The following is a 23,489-nucleotide window of genomic DNA, read 5'->3' on the forward strand; positions in this document are numbered from 1 at the left end:
CAGATTTCTTCCTTCCCCCCCCCCTTTCCATTAGAAAATATACATATTTGTAAAATCACACACATTTATTCATTGAAATATACAGACGATCCCCTACTTAAGGACACCCGACTTACAGACGACCCCTAGTTAAAAACGGACCCCTCTGCCCCCCGTGACCTCTGGTGAAGCTCTCTGGATGCTTTACTATAGTCCCAGGCTGCAATGATCAGCTGTAAGATGTCTGTAATGAAGATTTATTGATAATCCTTGGTCCCATTACAGCAAAAAATTTTGAAACTCCAATCATCACTGGGGCAAAAGAGTTTTGTCTGGATCTTATAAAATATAGGTTTCGACTTACATGGAAATTCGACTTACAAACCTATGGAACCTATAGTGTACGTAACCAGGGGACTGCCTGTATACACCTTTATATACTTATATACACACATAAAGTTCTATACTCATACACACATGTATGTATATATATATATATATATATATATATATATATATATATATATATATATATATATTACATACAAACTCATAGGGCAGTGATGGCGAACCTTTTAGAGACCGAGTGCCCAAACTACAACAAAGACCCGCTTATTTATCGCAAAGTGCCAACACAGAAATTTAATTTGTGATTTATACTCCCTTCTCTGTCACAGCTTTCATTGATACCAGCACCTGAGTCACCAATAAAGCAGGAAATAGTCCCAGGTAGAGCTGTCACTTTAAAATAGCTCTGTGCACAGCAAGTCCTGGGCTGTCTGGGACTGCAGGAAGATGCCTGGAGTCATCTCTGGTGATGGCCTGGGTGCCCACAGAAAGGGCTCTGAGTGCCACTTCTGGCACCAGTGCCATAGGTTAGCCATCACTGTCATAGGGGCTCATGTATCAGGGCTTCTGGGTCAGAACACTGGTGTAAAAGCCCTGAAATGATTGCAAATTCGAATGTATTGTTAGAACTTGCAATTATTTTTCCCTTTCCGCCACCTCTAACCTAGGGAGGCGTGAAGAGGGGCACGCGCAGAGGGGGAGCGGCCCAGCGCTCCTGTCCCCGTGCCGTGGTAATCACTGCAGCCAGCGACTTTTCCCACATGAATAGTAGCAGTCACATATGGCTGTAGTTACGCCCCTGTAAGTATACAACGCCAATGTATAAAAGGTTTTGTTCACATCTTCTTGTTTGTAATAAATGCAAAGCTTAAAGGAAATCTACCATCATGATAAACCAGGGACACTCACTCATAAATCCAGGCACTGTGATTGTGGTAATCTTCTTATATTTGTTAAAAATCAACTTTTATATTTATGCTAATGAACCTGATGTCCTACTCTAGACCCTTTGTGATCTGGTTTTACCGGCTCACCCTTCCCCTTCACTTCCTGGTCACCGAACAAGTGCTGAGAAATCAGGGTGGAGGGTGAGGCTATAAAGCCAGATTATAAAGAGGTAGGGTAGACCTTCAGGTTCATTAGCATAATTATTAAAGTTGATTTTAACAATATAAGAAGATTACCACAGTCATAGTGCCTGGATTTGTGAGTAAGTGTCCCTGGTTTATTAGGATGGATTCTGATGGTAGATTTCCTTTAAATTAAATCTATCATTTGTTTTCATGCATTATGAAGCAAACATACCTTGAGAATGCTGTAGTGACACTGATGCAGAAACATATCTTTTTAATCCCTGAACTGAGTGGTTTTGCTCAAAAAACAATTATAAAATTCAGGACCTTGGGAAAGCTTGGGTGCCCTGGCTGCCATACATAAACACATTACTTCCACATACACAAGAGCTTGCTGAACTGTCCAGGCAGGACTAATCAGCCTGAGGTGTATGACTCATACACAGCAGCTGCGGGATGGAGCAGCGATTGATTACTTCTGCCTGTCAGGGATAACAGAGTGATGACGTATTCTCGGCTTATGCTGGGCAGGACAAGGCTGGAGCAGAGCATAATTAGCGTGAGGAGAAGCATCGGGGCAGCCTCATTATCATAATTTTATAATTGTTTTTTAGCAAAACCACTCAGTTAATTGATTAAACAAGATATGTTTGTGCATCAGTGTAGCTACAGCATTCTCAAGGTATGTTTGGTTCATAATGCATAAAAAAAAATGGTAGATTTTCGGAAGGTGAAAAATATGGCTGCTTTCTTAAAAAAACAGCTCTTCTCCTGACCATGGGAAGTGTGTAGTATTGCAACTAAGCTCCATTCATCTCTATACAGCTGAGCTGCAATACTGGAACAAACCATGGTTGGGTTTGGCGCTGTTCCATCATTTTCTACCTCTTTTAGTCAAATTTGGAGGAATCTGAAGAAGAATCTTTGAAGCCTTGATTTTGACCATTTGCTCAGTTTCTGTGGTCATGCAAACTTTAGCTTAAACATTTGCCTTTTCACAACATTTTCACACGGCCCCCATAGAGGTCTATGACACCCGGTCATCATGTGGTGAGCACGCAGTGGGGGACATTTACTTACCCGGTTGCTGGAGATCCTCGAAAGTGCATTGTCTGACTCCATTATCTGACTTGTGGCACTGTGCCACGATTCACTAAGATCGTGCGCCCGTTATCCTGCATGTATCACTTCCCCGCTCAGGTCCGCCGGAGTTCACCTTCTTCTTCATGGTGCATATAAGTGCATTGGATGCGACACATTTGAATGTTAAATCCCGCGCTCAGTCTGAATTAGTCGGATTGTCCGACGGAACATCCCCCAATTTCTGTTGCATGAAAACCACCAGCACAGCTGCGCCAAAATCCGATCACGTGCAACACAATCCCCTGCTAATACCTGCCATAGTCGTGCAATCCCGAAAATGTCGGAAAACATGTCTAAAGTGCGAACTCGGACCCTTAGTAAATAAGTCCCAGTGTCTCACTGCACTGTGACAACCCAGGCAGCCACAACTCAAAATATAGGACGTCCTTTATTTAGCTGTATTTGCAAATATTTCCCACATCCCTAGTCAGCCATGTTAAACACCCGGGATCTGGTCTGGGCGAGCACACAGTTTGGTATTTTTTTTTCTTTACTACTGCACCCATCCATCACAAGAGATCTCGGCACTTAATTTTGTATTTGCTAAAAGTCATGTTTAGATCAAATCCGATGCTTTAGGCGATGGAACCTTGCACTTTCTTGGAGCATTTGCTATTGCATAGAACTTGCTGTAAGAAATTTTGAAAAATATGCAATAAAACATCTGTTCATAAAGTTCTGTTTTATTGTGAAGATTTTATTTTGTTTTTTTTTAGCCATAATGCCACACATTTCAAAGAGTGACGCACTGTAATGGATTATTCGATAAAATAGGGGATTATTATTATTATTTATATAGCGCACACAGATTACGCAGCGCTGCACAGATCTTGCCAAATCAGTCCCCAATGGGGCTTACAATCTAATCAGCCTACCAGTATGTTTTGGAGTGTGGGAGGAAACCTGAGTACCCAGAGGAAACCCACGTAACATACAAACTATTTGCAGATGTTGCCCTGGATGGGACTTGAACCCATTTATTCTTAGTTGTTGCCTAATGATTCTTTAAACATCAAACAAGTAAAGTATTTAACTCCTTAAGGACCAGGCCCTTTTCTGTTTTTCACTCCTCTCCTTCTACAAGCCATATCTTTTTTTATTTTTCTACTTAAGGTTAAAGATTGGCCCTTCCTAGTGGCAACCATGGAAAGGCAACCTGTCATCAGGCTTTCACCATTAAACCTAATGACAGGTTCCCACAGTCTACTCCCTGTTTCCTATACCGTTATTATAATAACAATCCATAGCTCGAATCTTTATTAAATCAATTTAAAAAAAAGTAGCTGGAACTGTGCCAGGCGACTCGGCGAGTCACAAGGGGCGTTTTCTATTCAGCGAATCCTTGTGAGACTCACCCAACGTCTCTCTCAGCTCCCCCCTGACTCCGAAGAGAAAACATTCCTAGGGGAGGAGGAATGAGGGAGCAGAGGGAGACGTTGGAGAAGGGAAAACATGCCCTTTATGACTCGCTGAGTCCGCCGGCATGGTGCAAGCTACTTTTTTTTTTTTTAATTGTTGTAATAAACATGTGAACTATGGATTTTTTATAAAAAATCTAAATGTGAGACAGTGAGAAGACTTTGGCGGGAACCTGTCATTAGGTGTAATAGTTAATACCTGATGATAGGTTCCCTGTAATGTAATATATTGTGCCGTATACTGGGGAACCAAAAAAACTCAACTGTAGGTCAAACAAACTGAGTTTAAACCGAAATGTTTTCTAGAACCTGCTGGAGGAAAATGCTGAATGACAGCCATAGGAGCCTCTGAGAGGCTGTCATGGCAGATGATTGGTGACCCACCCCCTGGTGACAGAGGTCAATGACTTCTTTGTTTTTTATGGTTCAGATGTCCAGAGGGTTCAGTCCACAATCCTGTAGCATACGCTTGTATTGCTGATGAATGGTTAAGGCTTCTTTCTCCCATTGTTGTCCGGCCAGAGCAAGTTTTGAAAGGATCTGATCCAGAGAGGACTATTAGAGAGAAACATGAGATACACAACATCAGGTATGACAATCCAAAACTCCTTTGTACTATCCTACATTTTTTTAATCCCCTATTTGACAATCATTAACGTATCTCACATGACAAAGCAAGAAAAGCCACAAACTCTCTGAATTTCGATACCAGGCGGTTTTATTCCATATAACATGAAGCTGGAGCTCCTGAGCAATTCTTATAGCAAAAAAACAAATACTTTCAATGAAACTAGAAAAAAAATATTAACCAATAAATAAATAATAGCTTACATGTAGTATGTGTTCATACTCCGTCTCCATGCTTTCCACTTGTTTCTTTAATTCTTCAATTTCTGCCTCTTTTTCCTTTGTAACTCGCTCAGATTCCTCACTTAGTGATTGATACGCTTGCTGGGATTCACCTATGGAAGGGGAAATATCAATGCCGATGGTGGAGGAGATAACGAAAACAAAAATTGATGGACACTACTTCTGCAGTAACATTGGGGCCTACTGGGACGCTTCTCACTGGGGCTTTAGTGCCAGCTGCAGCTCCATTTAATATTACGGGAGTGTTGGAAATTTCTGATCTCAGCGCTCAGGTATCTACACTACTCCCATTCACTGTTTAACTGTACAAGAGATAGTCTAGCGCTGTGCTCAGCAATTTTCAACACTCCCGTACTGTTGAAAGGAGCAGCAAGATGTGTGATTGACCTGCGACTCCATCTATTAGTTATGCACATTGCTGGGGGGTTCCGTTCTCATGATTAGTGGGGGTCCCAGTAGTCCTGTGGATTGGGGATAACTTAGTAATAAAGCATGGCTGCGTTCTTCCAAAAACAGCGCAACACCAGACCATGGGCAGTGTGTGATATAACAACTTACCTGCATTCATCTGTATTCAGCTTAACTGCAATACCATCTCAAACCATGGTCAGGCGTGGCGCTGGTTTTTAAAGAAAGCCGCCATTTTTCATTAACTGGACAACCCTTTAAGTATAAAATTAAATAATGGTGAGTGTGAGGACTACATATGTTCTGCTATTCAAATTCCTTTTTTTGACTTTATCAAGGACAATATCTGCACAACACACACTCACTCAACTGCAGCTTTAGCTCTGCTACCTCTTCCTCCAGATGTTGGATCCGCGCCGAGCTCTGCTGCTCCAGATCCCGATGCTGCCGAGTCATCTCTAAAGAAAAAGATTGCACAATGTATATTAAATATATTGGGGCACATTTACTAAGAACAGGGCAGTCTGTACTATGTGCAGTTTGCCTGTGTAGTGTGCAGGGGGCGCCAGATTCAGGATTTCTTGTGCACGTTCTTCATGGATCTGGTACCCCCTGCGTTGCCCCAACAGAGTGCACCAATTTTTTTTATGGTGCAACACAATTCTGTCGGACGTTGTATGTTAAATGTGGCGTACTGGGCACCGGAATGCCCCCTACTTTGGGTCGCATGATGTCTAGTGGGCAACTGGGGCAAGGGCTTTAGTAAATGTGCCCCAATATCTATGGACATTACGCCCCATGCAAGTAATAATGGTGGGTGCATAGTTCTTCTATGGTGGAGTGGCTACATGTCTGTAGTGAGCACAACATGTATGTAATAGTGATGTGTGACCTCCACACTGGAAGGTGAATGCTTGTTCTGCTATGATGATCCTAAATACAGGATAAGGCCCCACGCACACAACTGTATTTGTGGCCATGATCTGGCCGCAGCAGATCAGGTCCACAATATGGCGCTCGGTCATGCTGCAGTGACATGTCCTACCTTCTGCTGGAGCGCAGCTGTGACATGAGCAGACCTCATACGCCGCTTACAAAAGTGCCAAAAATAATGGAGCCCTGGCCTGAGAATACACACAGGATATATCCCATCCTTACCACTATATATAGCCTGTTTTTCATCTCTTTCATCTTGTATATCCTCTTGCAGCTCTTGCACTTTCCCCCGGAGTTCGTACTTGCGCTGTTGCGCCTGTCGCGTCACTTGCCTCTGTAATGCTAATGTTTAAGACAATAAGCACACGGTGCAGTTTTCATGGTAGACTAAGACTAATAACGTAGCCAAATTGGCCAAATTATCCCAGGAGGTCAAGCATGTACTCCCCTCCCCCCACTTCATTTATTCTCTATCCATAGACAGTGAGGGAAGCAGCATCAGGAGGAGGAATAGGCTTTTGTGGTTGGTGGTGGTACGACCACTTTGAGGTCACATACAGTCTTTATGTGGTGTGTAAGCCAAACCTATCCAATTAGAGTTGTTATCGATGGCCACCTTCCTTCTAGAAATCAACTTTTAAAATTATACTATACAGCCTGAAAGGCTACTGTGGTGGTTCACAGAGCCCCTCCGTGATGCTGATTTACAGGCTGTTACACTGTGCAGGATCACTTCCCCCTCCCACTGTGTGCTGAAGACATATTACATGACAGAGAGGGGGAGTCCCAAGCAAGGGCAGAAGAGGAGACAGTGTAACACCCTGTGAATGTGCAGCACGGAGGGGCTCTGGTAACACTTTACCTTCTAACTCATTAGCCTTATTATTAAAATTGATTTGAGAAGACAGGAGGCCATGAATAACACGTGTAAGTAGTTTACCACAGTCACTGTGCCTGGATCTATAAGTAAGTGACCCTGGTTTATAATAATCGATTTTTAATGTAGATTTCCTTTAACCCTTTCATGTTCCATGCTGTGTATGTACGGGGCAGAGGTCCGGGTAGGGTGTATGAAGAGGACTCACCATACAGAGGTGGGGTTTGCTGCATATTGATATAACCAATCGTGGGTATTAACCCTGCCGATGTGTTGGCACTGCCACGTTTGTTGCGATTGTCGCTCCCCAGAACGTCATTGGGGGTGGTAATCGGTTGCCATGACAGCCTCGGATCTCCGTAAGTGGCTCATTGTAATGAATAATGTGTAAAAATGGCATATACTGCAATACAGTAGTATTGTAGTATATCGTAGGACCCTAGGGTCTAAAAAATAGTCAAAAAAAGTCAAAAAGATAATAAAGGATTAAAAAAAAAAATTCCCTAGAACTGATATAAAGCGTAATAAACAGTAAAAATCACAAACATGTTAGGTATCACTGTGTCTCAAAATGCTCAATCTATCAAAATATGAAAACGGTTATTGCCGTCAGTGAACCCCATTATTGAAAATAGCGCCCAAATGTCCGAGACGCTACTTTTTTTCGTTTAGTTTTTGAAAACTTATTAAAACCCAAAAAAACCTATGGACATTTGGTATCACCGTGATCATACCAAACCAAAGAATAAAGCAGAGGTGTTATTTGGAGCGCACAGTGAAAGTCGTAAACGCCCACAAGAAAGTGTGTTTTTTTTTTTTTTGCCAATTTCACCACATTTGGCAATTTTTGCCAGCTTCCCAGTACACGGCATGGAATAATAAATAACGTTACTGAAAAATAAAATAAGCCCTCACATTAGAAAGTTAAAGGGAACCTACCACCACAAATGCGCATGCGCAGAAGAACAGGCCCGCGCCTGTTTCGGAGCAGTGACCGCGCAGGCCTGCTCTTCTGCGCATGCGCGCCGAAGATGGGTGAGTAGGAGGGGAAAAGAGGCTAGCGGGGCGTGGAGTAGCCGCCTCATGTAACCTCAGATGCGGCTACTCCACGCCCCAGTAGCTGCATAAGTAAATTTGCATAAATGTCTAATAAAAGTTAACAAAAAAGTGTGGGGACGTGAGGATTAGCCCTTACTATCCTCGCGTCCCATTGATCCACCTACTACCCAATCTACCTTTATAGGTAGATTTGTGGTGGTAGGTTCCCTTTAAGGATTTTTGAAAGTGGAGAGCGAGAAATGAGTGAAAAAAAGTGTTAAAAATACTAGACAACTGAACAAAATATCAAAAAATGTAAAGATGCCACCAAATAACAGCAGAAGCCATGACTCCACTTACCAAGATGGTCCTGTAATACATCAACCTCCAGAGTCGCTTTACGAAACTTTTCTTCCACGGAGCCTAAAAGACGAGAGCAGCGACATCTTACATAAGGCACAAAGTGCTCATTAATGAGTTACATGTTCATTCTGGAATGGGATAATTTAGGAAGAGTTGGTTCCAGTTACAACCCCCCTTCCTGATGGGAATATATGAGTAGGGACTGGATGCTTCAGTATAAGGTAGCAAAAGGAGGCACTTTCTGATGAGAGAGGAGAGGAGAGGTAGGGAGGTGCAGCATTATGCAGAGCTGTGTGGATGAGGGTGATTAATTTGAATGGAATATGGAAGGTGAATGGCAGCCGGTGCAGGGACTGACACAGAGTGTAGGGTAAACATAAAACCACTGAAATTCCCAACACGATACCTGCCCCATCTTTCGGCTTCTTCCCTTTCTTTTTCTTTAGTGACTTCACCTTCAGTTTTGGCGGCATTTCTACAAGGAGTAAAGATTTACAGCCGTTATTTTTACATAATATTAATATGTTGCAAGAATTCATGTTTCTATATACAAACAGAAAGTCCAAGCAGCACAACAACCCACAAGCTCCATGGTTCCCCTTCCCTCCGGTATCTCACCCTCTCTCTTCCTTAGAGCCAGTGACAGAGGAAGAAGTGTCTAGGTTCCTCTCCTCTGCTCGCCCCACTACCTGCATCATGTCCTCACTCTGCTGTCTCTAACATCATGTCCTCTCTCTTCTTGTCTCTCTGCTGTCTCTAACATCATGTCCTCTCTCTTCTTGTCTCTCTGCTGTCTCTAACATCATGTCCTCTCTCTTCTTGTCTCTCTGCTGTCTCTAACATCATGTCCTCCCTCTTCTTGTCTCTAAAATCAGGTCCTCTCTCTTCTTGTCTCTCTGCTGTCTCTAACATCATGTCCTCTCTCTTCTTGTCTCTCTGCTGTCTCTAACATCATGTCCTCTCTCTTCTTGTCTCTCTGCTGTCTCTAACATCAGGTCCTCTCTCTTCTTGTCTCTCTTCTGTCTCTAACATCAGGTCCTCTCTCTTCTTGTCTCTCTGCTGTCTCTAACATCATGTCCTCTCTCTTCTTGTCTCTCTGCTGTCTCTAACATCATGCCCTCCCTCTTCTTGTCTCTCTGCTGTCTCTAACATATCCTCTCTCTTCTTGTCTCTCTGCTGTCTCTAACATCATGTCCTCCCTCTTCTTGTCTCTCTGCTGTCTCTAACATCATGTCCTCTCTTTTCTTGTCTCTCTGCTGTCTCTAACATCATATCCTCTCTCTTCTTGTCTCTCTGCTGTCTCTAACATCAGTTCCTCTCTCTTCTTGTCTCTAAAATCAGGTCCTCTCTCTTCTTGTCTCTCTGCTGTCTCTAACATCATGTTCTCTCTCTTCTTGTCTCTCTGCTGTCTCTAACATCATGTCCTCTCTCTTCTTGTCTCTCTGCTGTCTCTAACATCAGGTCCTCTCTCTTCTTGTCTCTCTGCTGTCTCTAACATCAGGTCCTCTCTCTTCTTGTCTCTCTGCTGTCTCTAACATCATGTCCTCTCTTTTCTTGTCTCTCTGCTGTCTCTAACATCATGCCCTCCCTCTTCTTGTCTCTCTGCTGTCTCTAACATATCCTCTCTCTTCTTGTCTCTCTGCTGTCTCTAACATCATGTCCTCCCTCTTCTTGTCTCTCTGCTGTCTCTAACATCATGTCCTCTCTTTTCTTGTCTCTCTGCTGTCTCTAACATCATGTCCTCTCTTTTCTTGTCTCTCTGCTGTCTCTAACATCAGTTCCTCTCTCTTCTTGTCTCTAAAATCAGGTCCTCTCTCTTCTTGTCTCTCTGCTGTCTCTAACATCATGTCCTCTCTCTTCTTGTCTCTCTGCTGTCTCTAACATCATGTCCTCTCTCTTCTTGTCTCTCTGCTGTCTCTAACATCAGGTCCTCTCTCTTCTTGTCTCTCTGCTGTCTCTAACATCAGGTCCTCTCTCTTCTTGTCTCTCTGCTGTCTCTAACATCATATCCTCTCTCTTCTTGTCTCTCTGCTGTCTCTAACATCATGTCCTCCCTCTTCTTGTCTCTAAAATCAGGTCCTCTCTCTTCTTGTCTCTCTGCTGTCTCTAACATCATGTCCTCTCTCTTCTTGTCTCTCTGCTGTCTCTAACATCATGTCCTCTCTCTTCTTGTCTCTCTGCTGTCTCTAACATCATGTCCTCTCTCTTCTTGTCTCTCTGCTGTCTCTAACATCAGGTCCTCTCTCTTCTGTCTCTAACATCAGGTCCTCTCTCTTCTTGTCTCTCTGCTGTCTCTAACATCATGTCCTCTCTCTTCTTGTCTCTCTGCTGTCTCTAACATCATGCCCTCCCTCTTCTTGTCTCTCTGCTGTCTCTAACATATCCTCTCTCTTCTTGTCTCTCTGCTGTCTCTAACATCATGTCCTCCCTCTTCTTGTCTCTCTGCTGTCTCTAACATCATGTCCTCTCTTTTCTTGTCTCTCTGCTGTCTCTAACATCATATCCTCTCTCTTCTTGTCTCTCTGCTGTCTCCAACATCAGTTCCTCTCTCTTCTTGTCTCTCTGCTGTCTCTAACATCATGTCCTCTCTCTTCTTGTCTCTCTGCTGTCTCTAACATCATGTCCTCCCTCTTCTTGTCTCTCTGCTGTCTCTAACATCATGTCCTCTCTCTTCTTGTCTCTCTGCTGTCTCTAACATCATGTTCTCTCTCTTCTTGTCTCTCTGCTGTCTCTAACATCATGTCCTCTCTCTTCTTGTCTCTAAAATCAGGTCCTCTCTCTTCTTGTCTCTCTGCTGTCTCTAACATCATGTCCTCTCTCTTCTTGTCTCTCTGCTGTCTCTAACATCATGTCCTCTCTCTTCTTGTCTCTCTGCTGTCTCTAACATCAGGTCCTCTCTCTTCTTGTCTCTCTGCTGTCTCTAACATCATGTCCTCTCTCTTCTTGTCTCTCTGCTGTCTCTAACATCATGCCCTCCCTCTTCTTGTCTCTCTGCTGTCTCTAACATATCCTCTCTCTTCTTGTCTCTCTGCTGTCTCTAACATCATGTCCTCCCTCTTCTTGTCTCTCTGCTGTCTCTAACATCATGTCCTCTCTTTTCTTGTCTCTCTGCTGTCTCTAACATCATATCCTCTCTCTTCTTGTCTCTCTGCTGTCTCTAACATCAGGTCCTCTCTCTTCTTGTCTCTCTGCTGTCTCTAACATCATGTCCTCTCTTTTCTTGTCTCTCTGCTGTCTCTAACATCAGGTCCTCTCTCTTCTTGTCTCTCTGCTGTCTCTAACATCATGTCCTCTCTTTTCTTGTCTCTCTGCTGTCTCTAACATCATGTCCTCTCTCTTCTTGTCTCTCTGCTGTCTCTAACATCATGTCCTCTCTTTTCTTGTCTCTCTGCTGTCTCTAACATCATGTCCTCTCTTTTCTTGTCTCTCTGCTGTCTCTAACATCATATCCTCTCTCTTCTTGTCTCTCTGCTGTCTCTAACATCATGTCCTCTCTTTTCTTGTCTCTCTGCTGTCTCTAACATCATGTCCTCTCTCTTCTTGTCTCTCTGCTGTCTCTAACATCAGGTCCTCTCTCTTCTTGAAACGTAATCTTTCTAAGACTGAACTTCTTGTTCTCCGCCATCTACTTATCAACCCGACCTCTCTATTTCTATTGTGGGGTGTCACCTAAACCCCAAGGGAACAGGTCCGCTGTCTTAGGCTTGTGCTGGACTCCGACCTCTCGTTTGTGCCTTACATACAATCACTTGCACCTCATGTACATGTTTGCATCCGTCCTTTCTTGACTATGTAAACATCTAAAGTCTAAGTTGTTGCCCTGATCTACCGTAACTCTCTACTAATCGCTCTTCCACTCACTAAACTCTCCCCTCTAAAATGTACTCTTAGTGCAGCAGCCAGAATGATCTATCAGTCCCTACACTACCCTACACTCTGTGTAAGTCCCTGCACTGGTTGCCATTTACCTTCCATATTTCATTCAAATTAATCACCCTCATCCACACAGCTCTGCATAATGCTGCACCTCCCTACCTCTCCTCTCTCACTATTAGACAAGGTCATGCTTAAGGGGGCTGCCTTTCAGTAGTAGTAAAAGGAGGCAGTGTTCTTCATTTAACACCTTGGAGAACATATTTGCATATCTCTCCTCTCAGTCTATCATCCATGCTCTATGATCCTCCAGGGATCTAAGATTCTTTATTTCAAACCTCACACTCACATCTCCAGGACTTCTCTTGTGCTGCACATATTCCCTGGAATGCACTACCTCCATCTATCAGGCTAATACCTAAATAGAGTGTAAGCTCTTGAGAGCAGGACCCGCACGCCTTGTGTTTCATGATTATATTATTACTCTGTAATGTCTTGTTTTATATGTATATGTCACTGAGTATACTACACACACCAGTATATACACCACACACATGTATATACACTACACATACCAGTATATACACTACACACTAATATATACACCACACACCAGTATATACACCCCACACACACACACACATATATATATATATATATATATATATATATATATATACCACACATCAGTATATACACTACACACACCAGTATATACACTACACACACCAGTATATACACCACACACATGTATATACACTACACATACCAGTATATACACTACACACTAATATATACACCACACACCAGTATATACACCCCACACACACACATATATATATATATATATATATATATATATACCACACATCGGTATATACACTACACACACCAGTATATACACTACACACCAGTATATACACCACACACATGTATATACACTACACATACCAGTATATACACTACACACTAATATATACACCACACACCAGTATATACACCCCACACACACACACATATATATATATATATATATATATATACCACACATCAGTATATACACTACACACACCAGTATATACACTACACACACCAGTATATACACCACACACATGTATATACACTACACATACCAGTATATACACTACACACTAATATATACACCACACACCAGTATATACACCCCACACACACACATATATATATATATATATATATATATACCACACATCGGTATATACACTACACACACCAGTATATACACTACACACTAGTATATACACCATACACAGCGGTATATACACCAAACACACCAGTATATATACTACACACACAAGTACATGTATATACACCACACACATATATTATATACCACACACCAGTATATACACTGCAAACACCAATATATACACTACACACACCAGTATATACACTACACACCATTATATACACCATACACAACGGTATATACACCAAACACACCAGTATATACATTACACACACCAGTATATACACTACACACCAGTATATACACCACACACCAGTATATACACCACACACACCACTATATACACTACACACACCAGTATATACACCATACACACCGGTATATACACCACACATCAGTATATACACACTACACACCAGTATATACACACTACACACCAGTATATACACCTCACATCAGTATATACACTACACACACCAGTATATACACCACACACCGGTATATACACCACACACACCGGTATATACACCACACACACCAGTATATACACCACACACCAGTATATACACCACACACACCAGTATATACACCACACACACCAGTATATACACCACACACACCAGTATATACACTACACACACCAGTATATACACTACACACACCAGTATATACACCACACACACCAGTATATACACTACACACACCAGTATATACACCACACACACCAGTATATACACTACACACCAGTATATACACCACACACCACTATATACACAGACCAGTATATACACTACACACACCAGTATATACACTACACACACCAGTATATACACCACACAACAGTATATACACTACACACACCAGTATATACACCACACACACCAGTATATACACCACACACACCAGTATATACACTACACACACCAGTATATACACTACACACACCAGTATATACACCACACACACCAGTATATACACTACACACACCAGTATATACACCACACACACCAGTTTATACACTACACACCAGTATATACACCACACACACCAGTATATACACTACACACACCAGTATATACACCACACACACCAGTATATACACTACACACACCAGTATATACACCACACACACCAGTATATACACTACACACACCAGTATATACACCACACACACCAGTATATACACTACACACACCAGTATATACACCACACACCAGTATATACACTACACACACCAATATATACACCATACACACCAGTATATACACTACACACAACAGTATTACACCACACACACCAGTATATACACTACACACACCAGTATATACACCACACACCACTATATACACAGACCAGTATATACACTACACACACCAGTATATACACCACACACCACTATATACACAGACCAGTATATACACTACACACACCAGTATATACACTACACACACCAGTATATACACCACACACCAGTATATACACTACACACACCAGTATATACACCACACACACCAGTATATACACTACACACACCAGTATATACACCACACACACCAGTATATACACCACACACACCAGTATATACACTACACACAACAGTATTACACCACACACCACTATATACACAGACCAGTATATACACTACACACACCAGTATATACACCACACACACCAGTATATACACTACACACAACAGTATTACACCACACACACCAGTATATACACTACACACACCAGTATATACACCACACACCACTATATACACAGACCAGTATATACACTACACACACCAGTATATACACCACACACCAGTATATACACCACACACCAGTATATACACTACACACACCAGTATATACACCACATACACCAGTATATACACCACACACACCAGCATATACACTACACACACCAGTATATACACTACACACAGCAGTATATACACTACACACAGCAGTATATACACCACACACACCAGTATATACACTACACACACCAGTATATACACTACACACACCAGTATATACACCACACACACCAGTATATACACACACCAGTATATACACTACACACAGCAGTATATACACTACACACAGCAGTATATACACTACACACACCAGTATATACACTACACACACCAGTATATACACTACACACAGCAGTATATACACTACACACACCATTATATACACTACACACAACAGTATTACACCACACACACCAGTATATACACAGACCAGTATATACACTACACACACCAGTATATACACCACACACACCAGTATATACACTACACACACCAGTATATACACCACACACACCAGTATATACACTACACACACCAGTATATACACCACACACACCAGTATATACACCACACACACCAGTATATACCACACACACCAGTATATACACCACACACACCAGTATATACACCACACACCAGTATATACACCACACACACCAGTATATACACTACATACCAGTATATACACCACACACACCAGTATATACACTACACACACCAGTATATACACTACACACACCAGTATATACACCACACACACCAGTATATACACTACACACACCAGTATATACACTACACACACCAGTATATACACCACACACACCAGTATATACACTACACACACCAGTATATACACCACACACACCAGTATATACACCACACACACCAGTATATACACCACACACACCAGTATATACACTACACACAACAGTATTACACCACACACACCAGTATATACACCACACACCACTATATACACAGACCAGTATATACACTACACACACCAGTATATACACCACACACCAGTATATACACCACACATCAGTATATACACTACACACACCAGTATATACACCACACACACCAGTATATACACCACACACACCAGTATATACACTACACACACCAGTATATACACTACACACACCAGTATATACACTACACACAACAGTATTACACCACACACCACTATATACACAGACCAGTATATACACTACACATACCAGTATATACACCACACACACCAGTATATACACTACACACAACAGTATTACACCACACACACCAGTATATACACTACACACACCATTATATACACCACACACCACTATATACACAGACCAGTATATACACTACACACACCAGTATATACACCACACACCAGTATATACACTACACACACCAGTATATACACCACACACACCAGTATATACACCACACACACCAGTATATACACTACACACAGCAGTATATACACTACACACAGCAGTATATACACTACACACAGCAGTATATACACTACACACAACAGTATTACACCACACACACCAGTATATACACAGACCAGTATATACACTACACACACCAGTATATACACCACACACCAGTATATACACTACACACACCAGTATATACACCACACACACCAGTATATACACTACACACACCAGTATATACACCACACACACCAGTATATACACTACACACACCAGTATATACACCACACACACCAGTATATACACTACACACCAGTATATACACCACACACACCAGTATATACACTTCACACACCAGTATATACACTACACACAACAGTATTACACCACACACACCAGTATATACACTACACACACCAGTATATACACTACACACAACAGTATTACACCACACACACCAGTATATACACTACACACACCAGTATATACACCACACACACCAGTATATACACACACCAGTATATACACTACACACATCAGTATATACACTACACACATCAGTATATACACTACACCACAGTATATACACCACACACACCAATATATACACCGCACACACCAATATATACACCGCACACACCAGTATATACACTACACACACCAGTATATACACCACACACACCAGTATATACATCACACACACCAGTATATACACTACACACATCAGTATATACACTACACACACCAGTATATACACACACCAGTATATACATCACACACACCAGTATATACACTACACACAACAGTATTACACCACACACACCAGTATATACACTACACACACCAGTATATACACACACCAGTATATACACTACACACACCAGTATATACACTACACACAACAGTATTACACCACACACACCAGTATATACACTACACACACCAGTATATACATCACACACACCAGTTTATACACTACACACACCAGTATATACACTACACACACCAGTATATACACACACCAGTATATACACTACACACATCAGTATATACACTACACACATCAGTATATACACTACACCACAGTATATACACCACACACACCAATATATACACCGCACACACCAATATATACACCGCACACACCAGTATATACACTACACACACCAGTATATACACCACACACACCAGTATATACATCACACACACCAGTATATACACTACACACATCAGTATATACACTACACAACAGTATATACACCACACACACCAATATATACACCGCACACACCTGTATATACACCGCACACACATGTATATACACTACACACCGGTATATACACCACATACACCATTATATACACTACACACCAGTATATACACCACACATCAGTATATACACCACACACACCAGTATATACACTACACACACCAGTATATACACCACACACACCAGTATATACACCACACATCAGTATATACACTACACACACCAGTATATACACTACACACACCAGTATATACACCACACATCAGTATATACACTACACACACCAGTATATACACTACACACACCAGTATATATACTACACACCAGTATATACACCACACACACCAGTATATACACTACACACACCAGTATATACACTACACACCAGTATATACACCACACACACCAGTATATACACTACACACACCAGTATATACACCACACACACCAGTATATATACTACACACCAGTATATACACCACACGCACCAGTATATACACTACACACACCAGTATATACACTACACACCAGTATATACACCACATACACCAGTATATACACCACACACACCAGTATATACACTACACACCAGTATATACACTACACATCAGTATATACACTACACACACCAGTATATACACTACACACACCAGTATATACACTACAAACCAGTATATACACCACACACACCAGTATATACACTACACACCAGTATATACACTACACACCAGTATATACACTACACACCAGTATATACACCACACACACACACCAGTATATACACTACACACACACCAGTGTATATATATATGCACCACACATACCAATATATACACCACACACACCAGTATATACACCACAGACACCAGTATATACACTACACACACCAGTGTATATATATGCACCACACAAACCAATATATACACCACACACACCGGTATATACACCACACACACCAGTATATACACACTGCACAAAGTTCCCGGGCTGCTCAGTCACCTGTAGTCTCTCCCGGGTCACGGCTCGGTACTGGGGTGTTATGTCGGTAACCAGGGCCCGGGCTTTTTGACGGGTCCCTCCCTTCCTCCCTCCATAACACTGCAGGGCGCAGTGTGTGACTACATGGCGCCATAGCGACCGAGGACGCGGGACACATCTCCTCCTCAGTGCAGAGAGACACCATGGACAGCCCCGGGGGATGATATACAGAGGAGAATAGTGCTGGGGACAATATACAGAGGAGACATGTCCTGTCACTAGTGCTGGGGACAACATACAGAGGAGACATGTCCTGTCACTAGTGCTGGGGACAATATACAGAGGAGACATGTCCTGTCACTAGTGCTGGGGACAATATACAGAGGAGACATGTCCTGTCACTAGTGCTGGGGACAACATACAGAGGAGACATGTCCTGTCACTAGTGCTGGGGACAACATACAGAGGAGACATGTCCTGTCACTAGTGCTGGGGACACATGTCCTTTCTATATGGAGCGGCATACATGTATAACATGGTGAGAGCTCCATTACTTGGATTGTCTTAGACCAGTGGTGGCGAACCTATGGCACGGGTGCCAGAGGTGGCACTCAGAGCCCTCTATATGGGCACTCTTGCCTTCACCCCAGGGCAGAGTTCGCCAGACAGGACTCAAGGCCTATTGCAGTCCCAGGCAGTCCAGGACTCCAGAAGGAAGCTACAATGATGATCCAAACTTCTTCTCCTTCTTTCTACTGTATTGGTGTCCTCAGGTGCCTATACAATGTAATCCTGTGACAGAGCAGGGAGTAATAAGTTACTGCTTAAATTGTCGCATTGGCACTTTGCGAAAAATACATGGGTTTTGGTCGTAGTTTGGGCACTCTGTGTCTAAAAGGTTTGCCATCACTGTCTTAGACTATAATTCTAACACAGTCAGAGAAAGTCTAAATGTCTGATTTAACCCGTAACAACTTTCCCCTTTTTTGTTTTTTCTCCATTTTTCACTCCCCACCTTCAAAAATCCACAGAGCTGTTTGAGGGCTTGTTTCTTGCATAACAAATTGCACTTTGTATTGACAATATTTAACCCCCTTAAGTTACGACCAGACCCATTTTTCACTCCTCACATTAAAAAATCCATAGATTTTTTATTTTTCCATGTACAGAGCTGTCTGAGGGCTTGTTTTCTGCGTAACAAATTGCACTTCATAGTTACGGTATTTAAGATTCCATGCCATGTACTGGGAAGCAGGAAAAAAATTCCAAATGCAGTGAAATTGGAGAAAAAATACATCGGGCCTTTTTGTTGGGGGCTTGGATTTTACGGCTTTCACTGTGCACCCTAAATGACGCGTCTCATTTATTCTTTGGGTCGTTGCGATTACAGGCATAATACATTTATATAGGTTTTATAATATTTTCATACATTTAGAAAAATGAAAACCTGTACAAAAAAGAAATACTTCCTTTTTGCCATGTTCTGGCGCTAATAACTTTTTCATATTTCAGTGTACAGAGCTGTGATGGGTGTCATTTTTTGTGACTTTTGATGACATTTTTAATGCTAACATTTTGAGGACTGTACGGCCTTTTGATCAATTGTTATAGAATTTTTTATATTTTTCAAAATGGCAAAAAAGTGACACTTTCGACTTTGGGGGCTATTTTCCGTTATGAGATTAAACACTGGGAATAATCGTTATTGTATTTTTATAGATCGGACATTTTGGGATGTGTTGATACCAAACATGTTTTTGATTCTTACTGTTTATTTACTTTTATATGTGATCTACAGAAACTTTTACTTTTTTTTTTAACTATTTTTTCTTTTTTTTTTCAATTTTTTTACCATTATTTCAGACCCTCCAGGGTACTTTAACCCTGCAAGGTCTGATTGCTAAAACTATATACTGTAATACTACTGTATTGCAGTATATAGCAATAATACTGATGATAACTAATGGCCTGCCATCTGCTGGCTATTAGAGATCATTACACATGGCAAGCCTACAAGCCTCAATGAGACTGTAGGCTGCCATGGCAACCGATCGCCAATGACGTAACGGGGGGCAGCGATCGGCCATCCAAGATGGCGGCGCCCTTGTAATGGTAAGTTAGGTGCCGACTGCAGGACTTAACAGGTTACCTGCCAGCACCGACCGCGGCAGTAGCAGGTGGGTGTCAGCTGTATTATACAGCTGACACCCGCTGTGTATGGAGAGAGCTCAGCTTGTGAGCTCTCTCCATACACCCCTTGCTCCACGAGGATGAAATAGTTCCACCTGGTGCGCAAAGGTGCTAATATTCCATGCCCTCTCTGTACTGGGAAGTGGGAAAAAAATCCAAATGCGATGAAAATATGCTTTTGCGCCATTTTCTTGTGGATTTAGTTTTTTCAGCTTTTACTATGCACCTCAAATAACATGTCTCCTTTATTTTTTGGGTTGGTACCATGATTTGTAGAGGTTTAATTGTGTTTTAAAACATTTTAAACTTGTAAAAAGATCTTGTAAAATCTTCTGACCCTTAACTTTTTCATACTTTTGTGTATGGTACACTGTTTGACCTTTTGATCATTTTTCATAAAAATTGTTATATTTTGCAAAATGGTGAAAAAGTGCCATTTTGGACATTTTGGAAATTATTTTCCGCTATCATATTTTGAGAGATTGGAAATTTTTGGGAAGTGACGATACCGAACATGCTATTAATTTTTTTGATAATTTATTTTTATATCAGTTCTAGGGAAAGGTGGGTGATTTGAATTTTTAGTTTTTTTTTTAAACTATTTTTCAGACCTATATCATGAGGTTTTCTGATTGATCCTACCACATACTGTTGTACTACAGGGGAAACAGCCTCTTGCTGTTCATGTTGAGTTTTCATAATAAAGGAATTGTGACTTCCGTTTGCTGTGTGCATCCCTTTGCTGCCCATACCATCTGCCAGGGAATTACCACCAGGTGCAACAGGGGAAACCTTTAGGGCAGGGGTCCCCAAACATTTTACATAGGGGCAGTTCACTGTCCCTCTCAGACATTTGGGGGGCCGGACTAAAGTTTAAAAATAAACAGCAGTACATGTGACCGCATCTGTAATACACTGGGCCCCACCCCCCTCCTCAATAAATTATTTAATATACAGCACCCCCTTGTGAACTATTTTATATATTGGCCCAATTAATTATTAACTATACTGGGACCCCTCTCCATTAAATATTGAATCTGCTGCCCCCCCATTAATTACTAAACTGCCCCTCATAATTAATTATTTCACAAGCCCCCCCACAATTAATTATTTCATATGTTGCCTCTCCACCATTAATTATTTAATATGCTAGCCCCCACCCTAAATTATTTCATATGCTGCCCCTCATAAATATTTCCTATGCTGCCCCCCACCATTAATTATTTCCTATGCTGCCCCCCACCATTAATTATTTCCTATGCTGCCCCCACCATTAATTATTTCCTATGCTAGCCCCCACCATTATTTCCTACGCTAGCCCCCACCATTAATTATTTAATATGCTGTCCCTCATAATTATTTCATATTCTGCCCCTCATAAATATTTCCTATGCTGCCCCTCCACCATTAATTATTTCCTATGCTGCCCCCACCATTAATTATTTCCTATGCTGCCCCCACCATTAATTATTTCATATGCTGCCCCCCACCATTAATTATTTCCTATGCTAGCCCCCACCATTATTTCCTATGCTAGCCCCCACCATTAATTATTTCATATGCTGTCCCTCATAATTAATTATTTAATATTCTGCCCCTCATAATTATTTAATATGCTGCCCCCACATTAATTATTTTATATGCTGCCCCCCACCATTAATTCTTTCATATGCTGCCCCTCATTTCATATTCTGCCCCTCCACCATTAATTTCATATGCGGCCCCCACCATTAATTATTTCATATGCTAGCTCCCAAAATTACATTTTTTCATATGCTGCCTCCCCACCATTAATTATTTCCTATGCTGCCCCTCGACCATTAATTATTTCCTATGCTGCCCCTCCACTATTAATTATTTCCTATGCTGCCCCCACCATTAATTATTTCCTATGCTGCCCCCACCATTAATTATTTCCTATGCTGCCCCCTCACCATTAATTATTTCCTATGCTGCCCCTCCACCATTAATTATTTCCTATGCTGCCCCTCCACTACTAATTATTTCCTATGCTGCCCCCACCATTAATTATTTCATATGCTGCCCCCACCATTAATTATTTCCTATGTTGCCCCTCCACCATTAATTATTTCCTATGCTGCCCCCACCATTAATTATTTCCTATGCTGCCCCCACCATTAATTATTTCCTATGCTGCCCCCCACCATTAATTATTTCCTATGCTGCCCCCCACCATTAATTATTTCCTATGCTGCCCCCCACCATTAATTATTTCCTATGCTGCTCCCACCAT

At 41.6% G+C, this 23,489-nt stretch overlaps 1 protein-coding gene across 3 annotated transcripts; it reads right to left on the bottom strand.

Moving 5' to 3' along the window:
• Positions 1-4,231: 4,231 nt before the first annotated feature.
• On the bottom strand, positions 4,232-20,138 carry DRC12 (dynein regulatory complex subunit 12 homolog). Of its 3 annotated transcripts, none has more exons than XM_072155587.1 (7): positions 20,061-20,138; positions 8,860-8,928; positions 8,451-8,513; positions 6,398-6,517; positions 5,605-5,697; positions 4,793-4,923; positions 4,232-4,516 (listed from the first exon to the last, which is right to left on the bottom strand). In XM_072155587.1, the coding sequence occupies exons 1-7, from the start codon at positions 20,101-20,103 to the stop codon at positions 4,388-4,390; spliced, it is 648 nt and encodes a 215-aa protein (XP_072011688.1). In that variant the 5' UTR covers positions 20,104-20,138; the 3' UTR covers positions 4,232-4,387. The 3 variants fall into 3 exon arrangements, 2 of the variants coding, with proteins under 2 accessions (XP_072011688.1, XP_072011687.1); XM_072155586.1 differs by lacking the exon at positions 20,061-20,138 and adding an exon at positions 19,067-19,395; XR_011856415.1 differs by lacking the exon at positions 20,061-20,138 and adding an exon at positions 19,067-19,406 and having other exon boundaries at positions 4,376-4,516; positions 5,630-5,697.
• Positions 20,139-23,489: the final 3,351 nt, after the last annotated feature.

This window comes from Engystomops pustulosus, chromosome 6, assembly GCF_040894005.1.
Source record: "Engystomops pustulosus chromosome 6, aEngPut4.maternal, whole genome shotgun sequence".
Lineage (NCBI taxonomy): Eukaryota > Metazoa > Chordata > Amphibia > Anura > Leptodactylidae > Engystomops > Engystomops pustulosus.

Bases quoted from the DNA above. Each gene is read 5' to 3' on its own strand.
- DRC12 (XM_072155586.1), bottom strand. From the start codon at position 19,355: ATGTCTCCTCTGTATGTTGTCCCCAGCACTAGTGACAGGACATGTCTC. The intron at 6,518-8,450 runs GTAAGTGGAGTC...CTTAAACATTAG, and splicing joins TGTATTACAGGACCATCTTG to CATTACAGAGGCAAGTGACG. The intron at 4,924-5,604 runs GTGAGTGTGTGT...CCCCTTCCATAG, and splicing joins AGAGCTAAAGCTGCAGTTGA to GTGAATCCCAGCAAGCGTAT.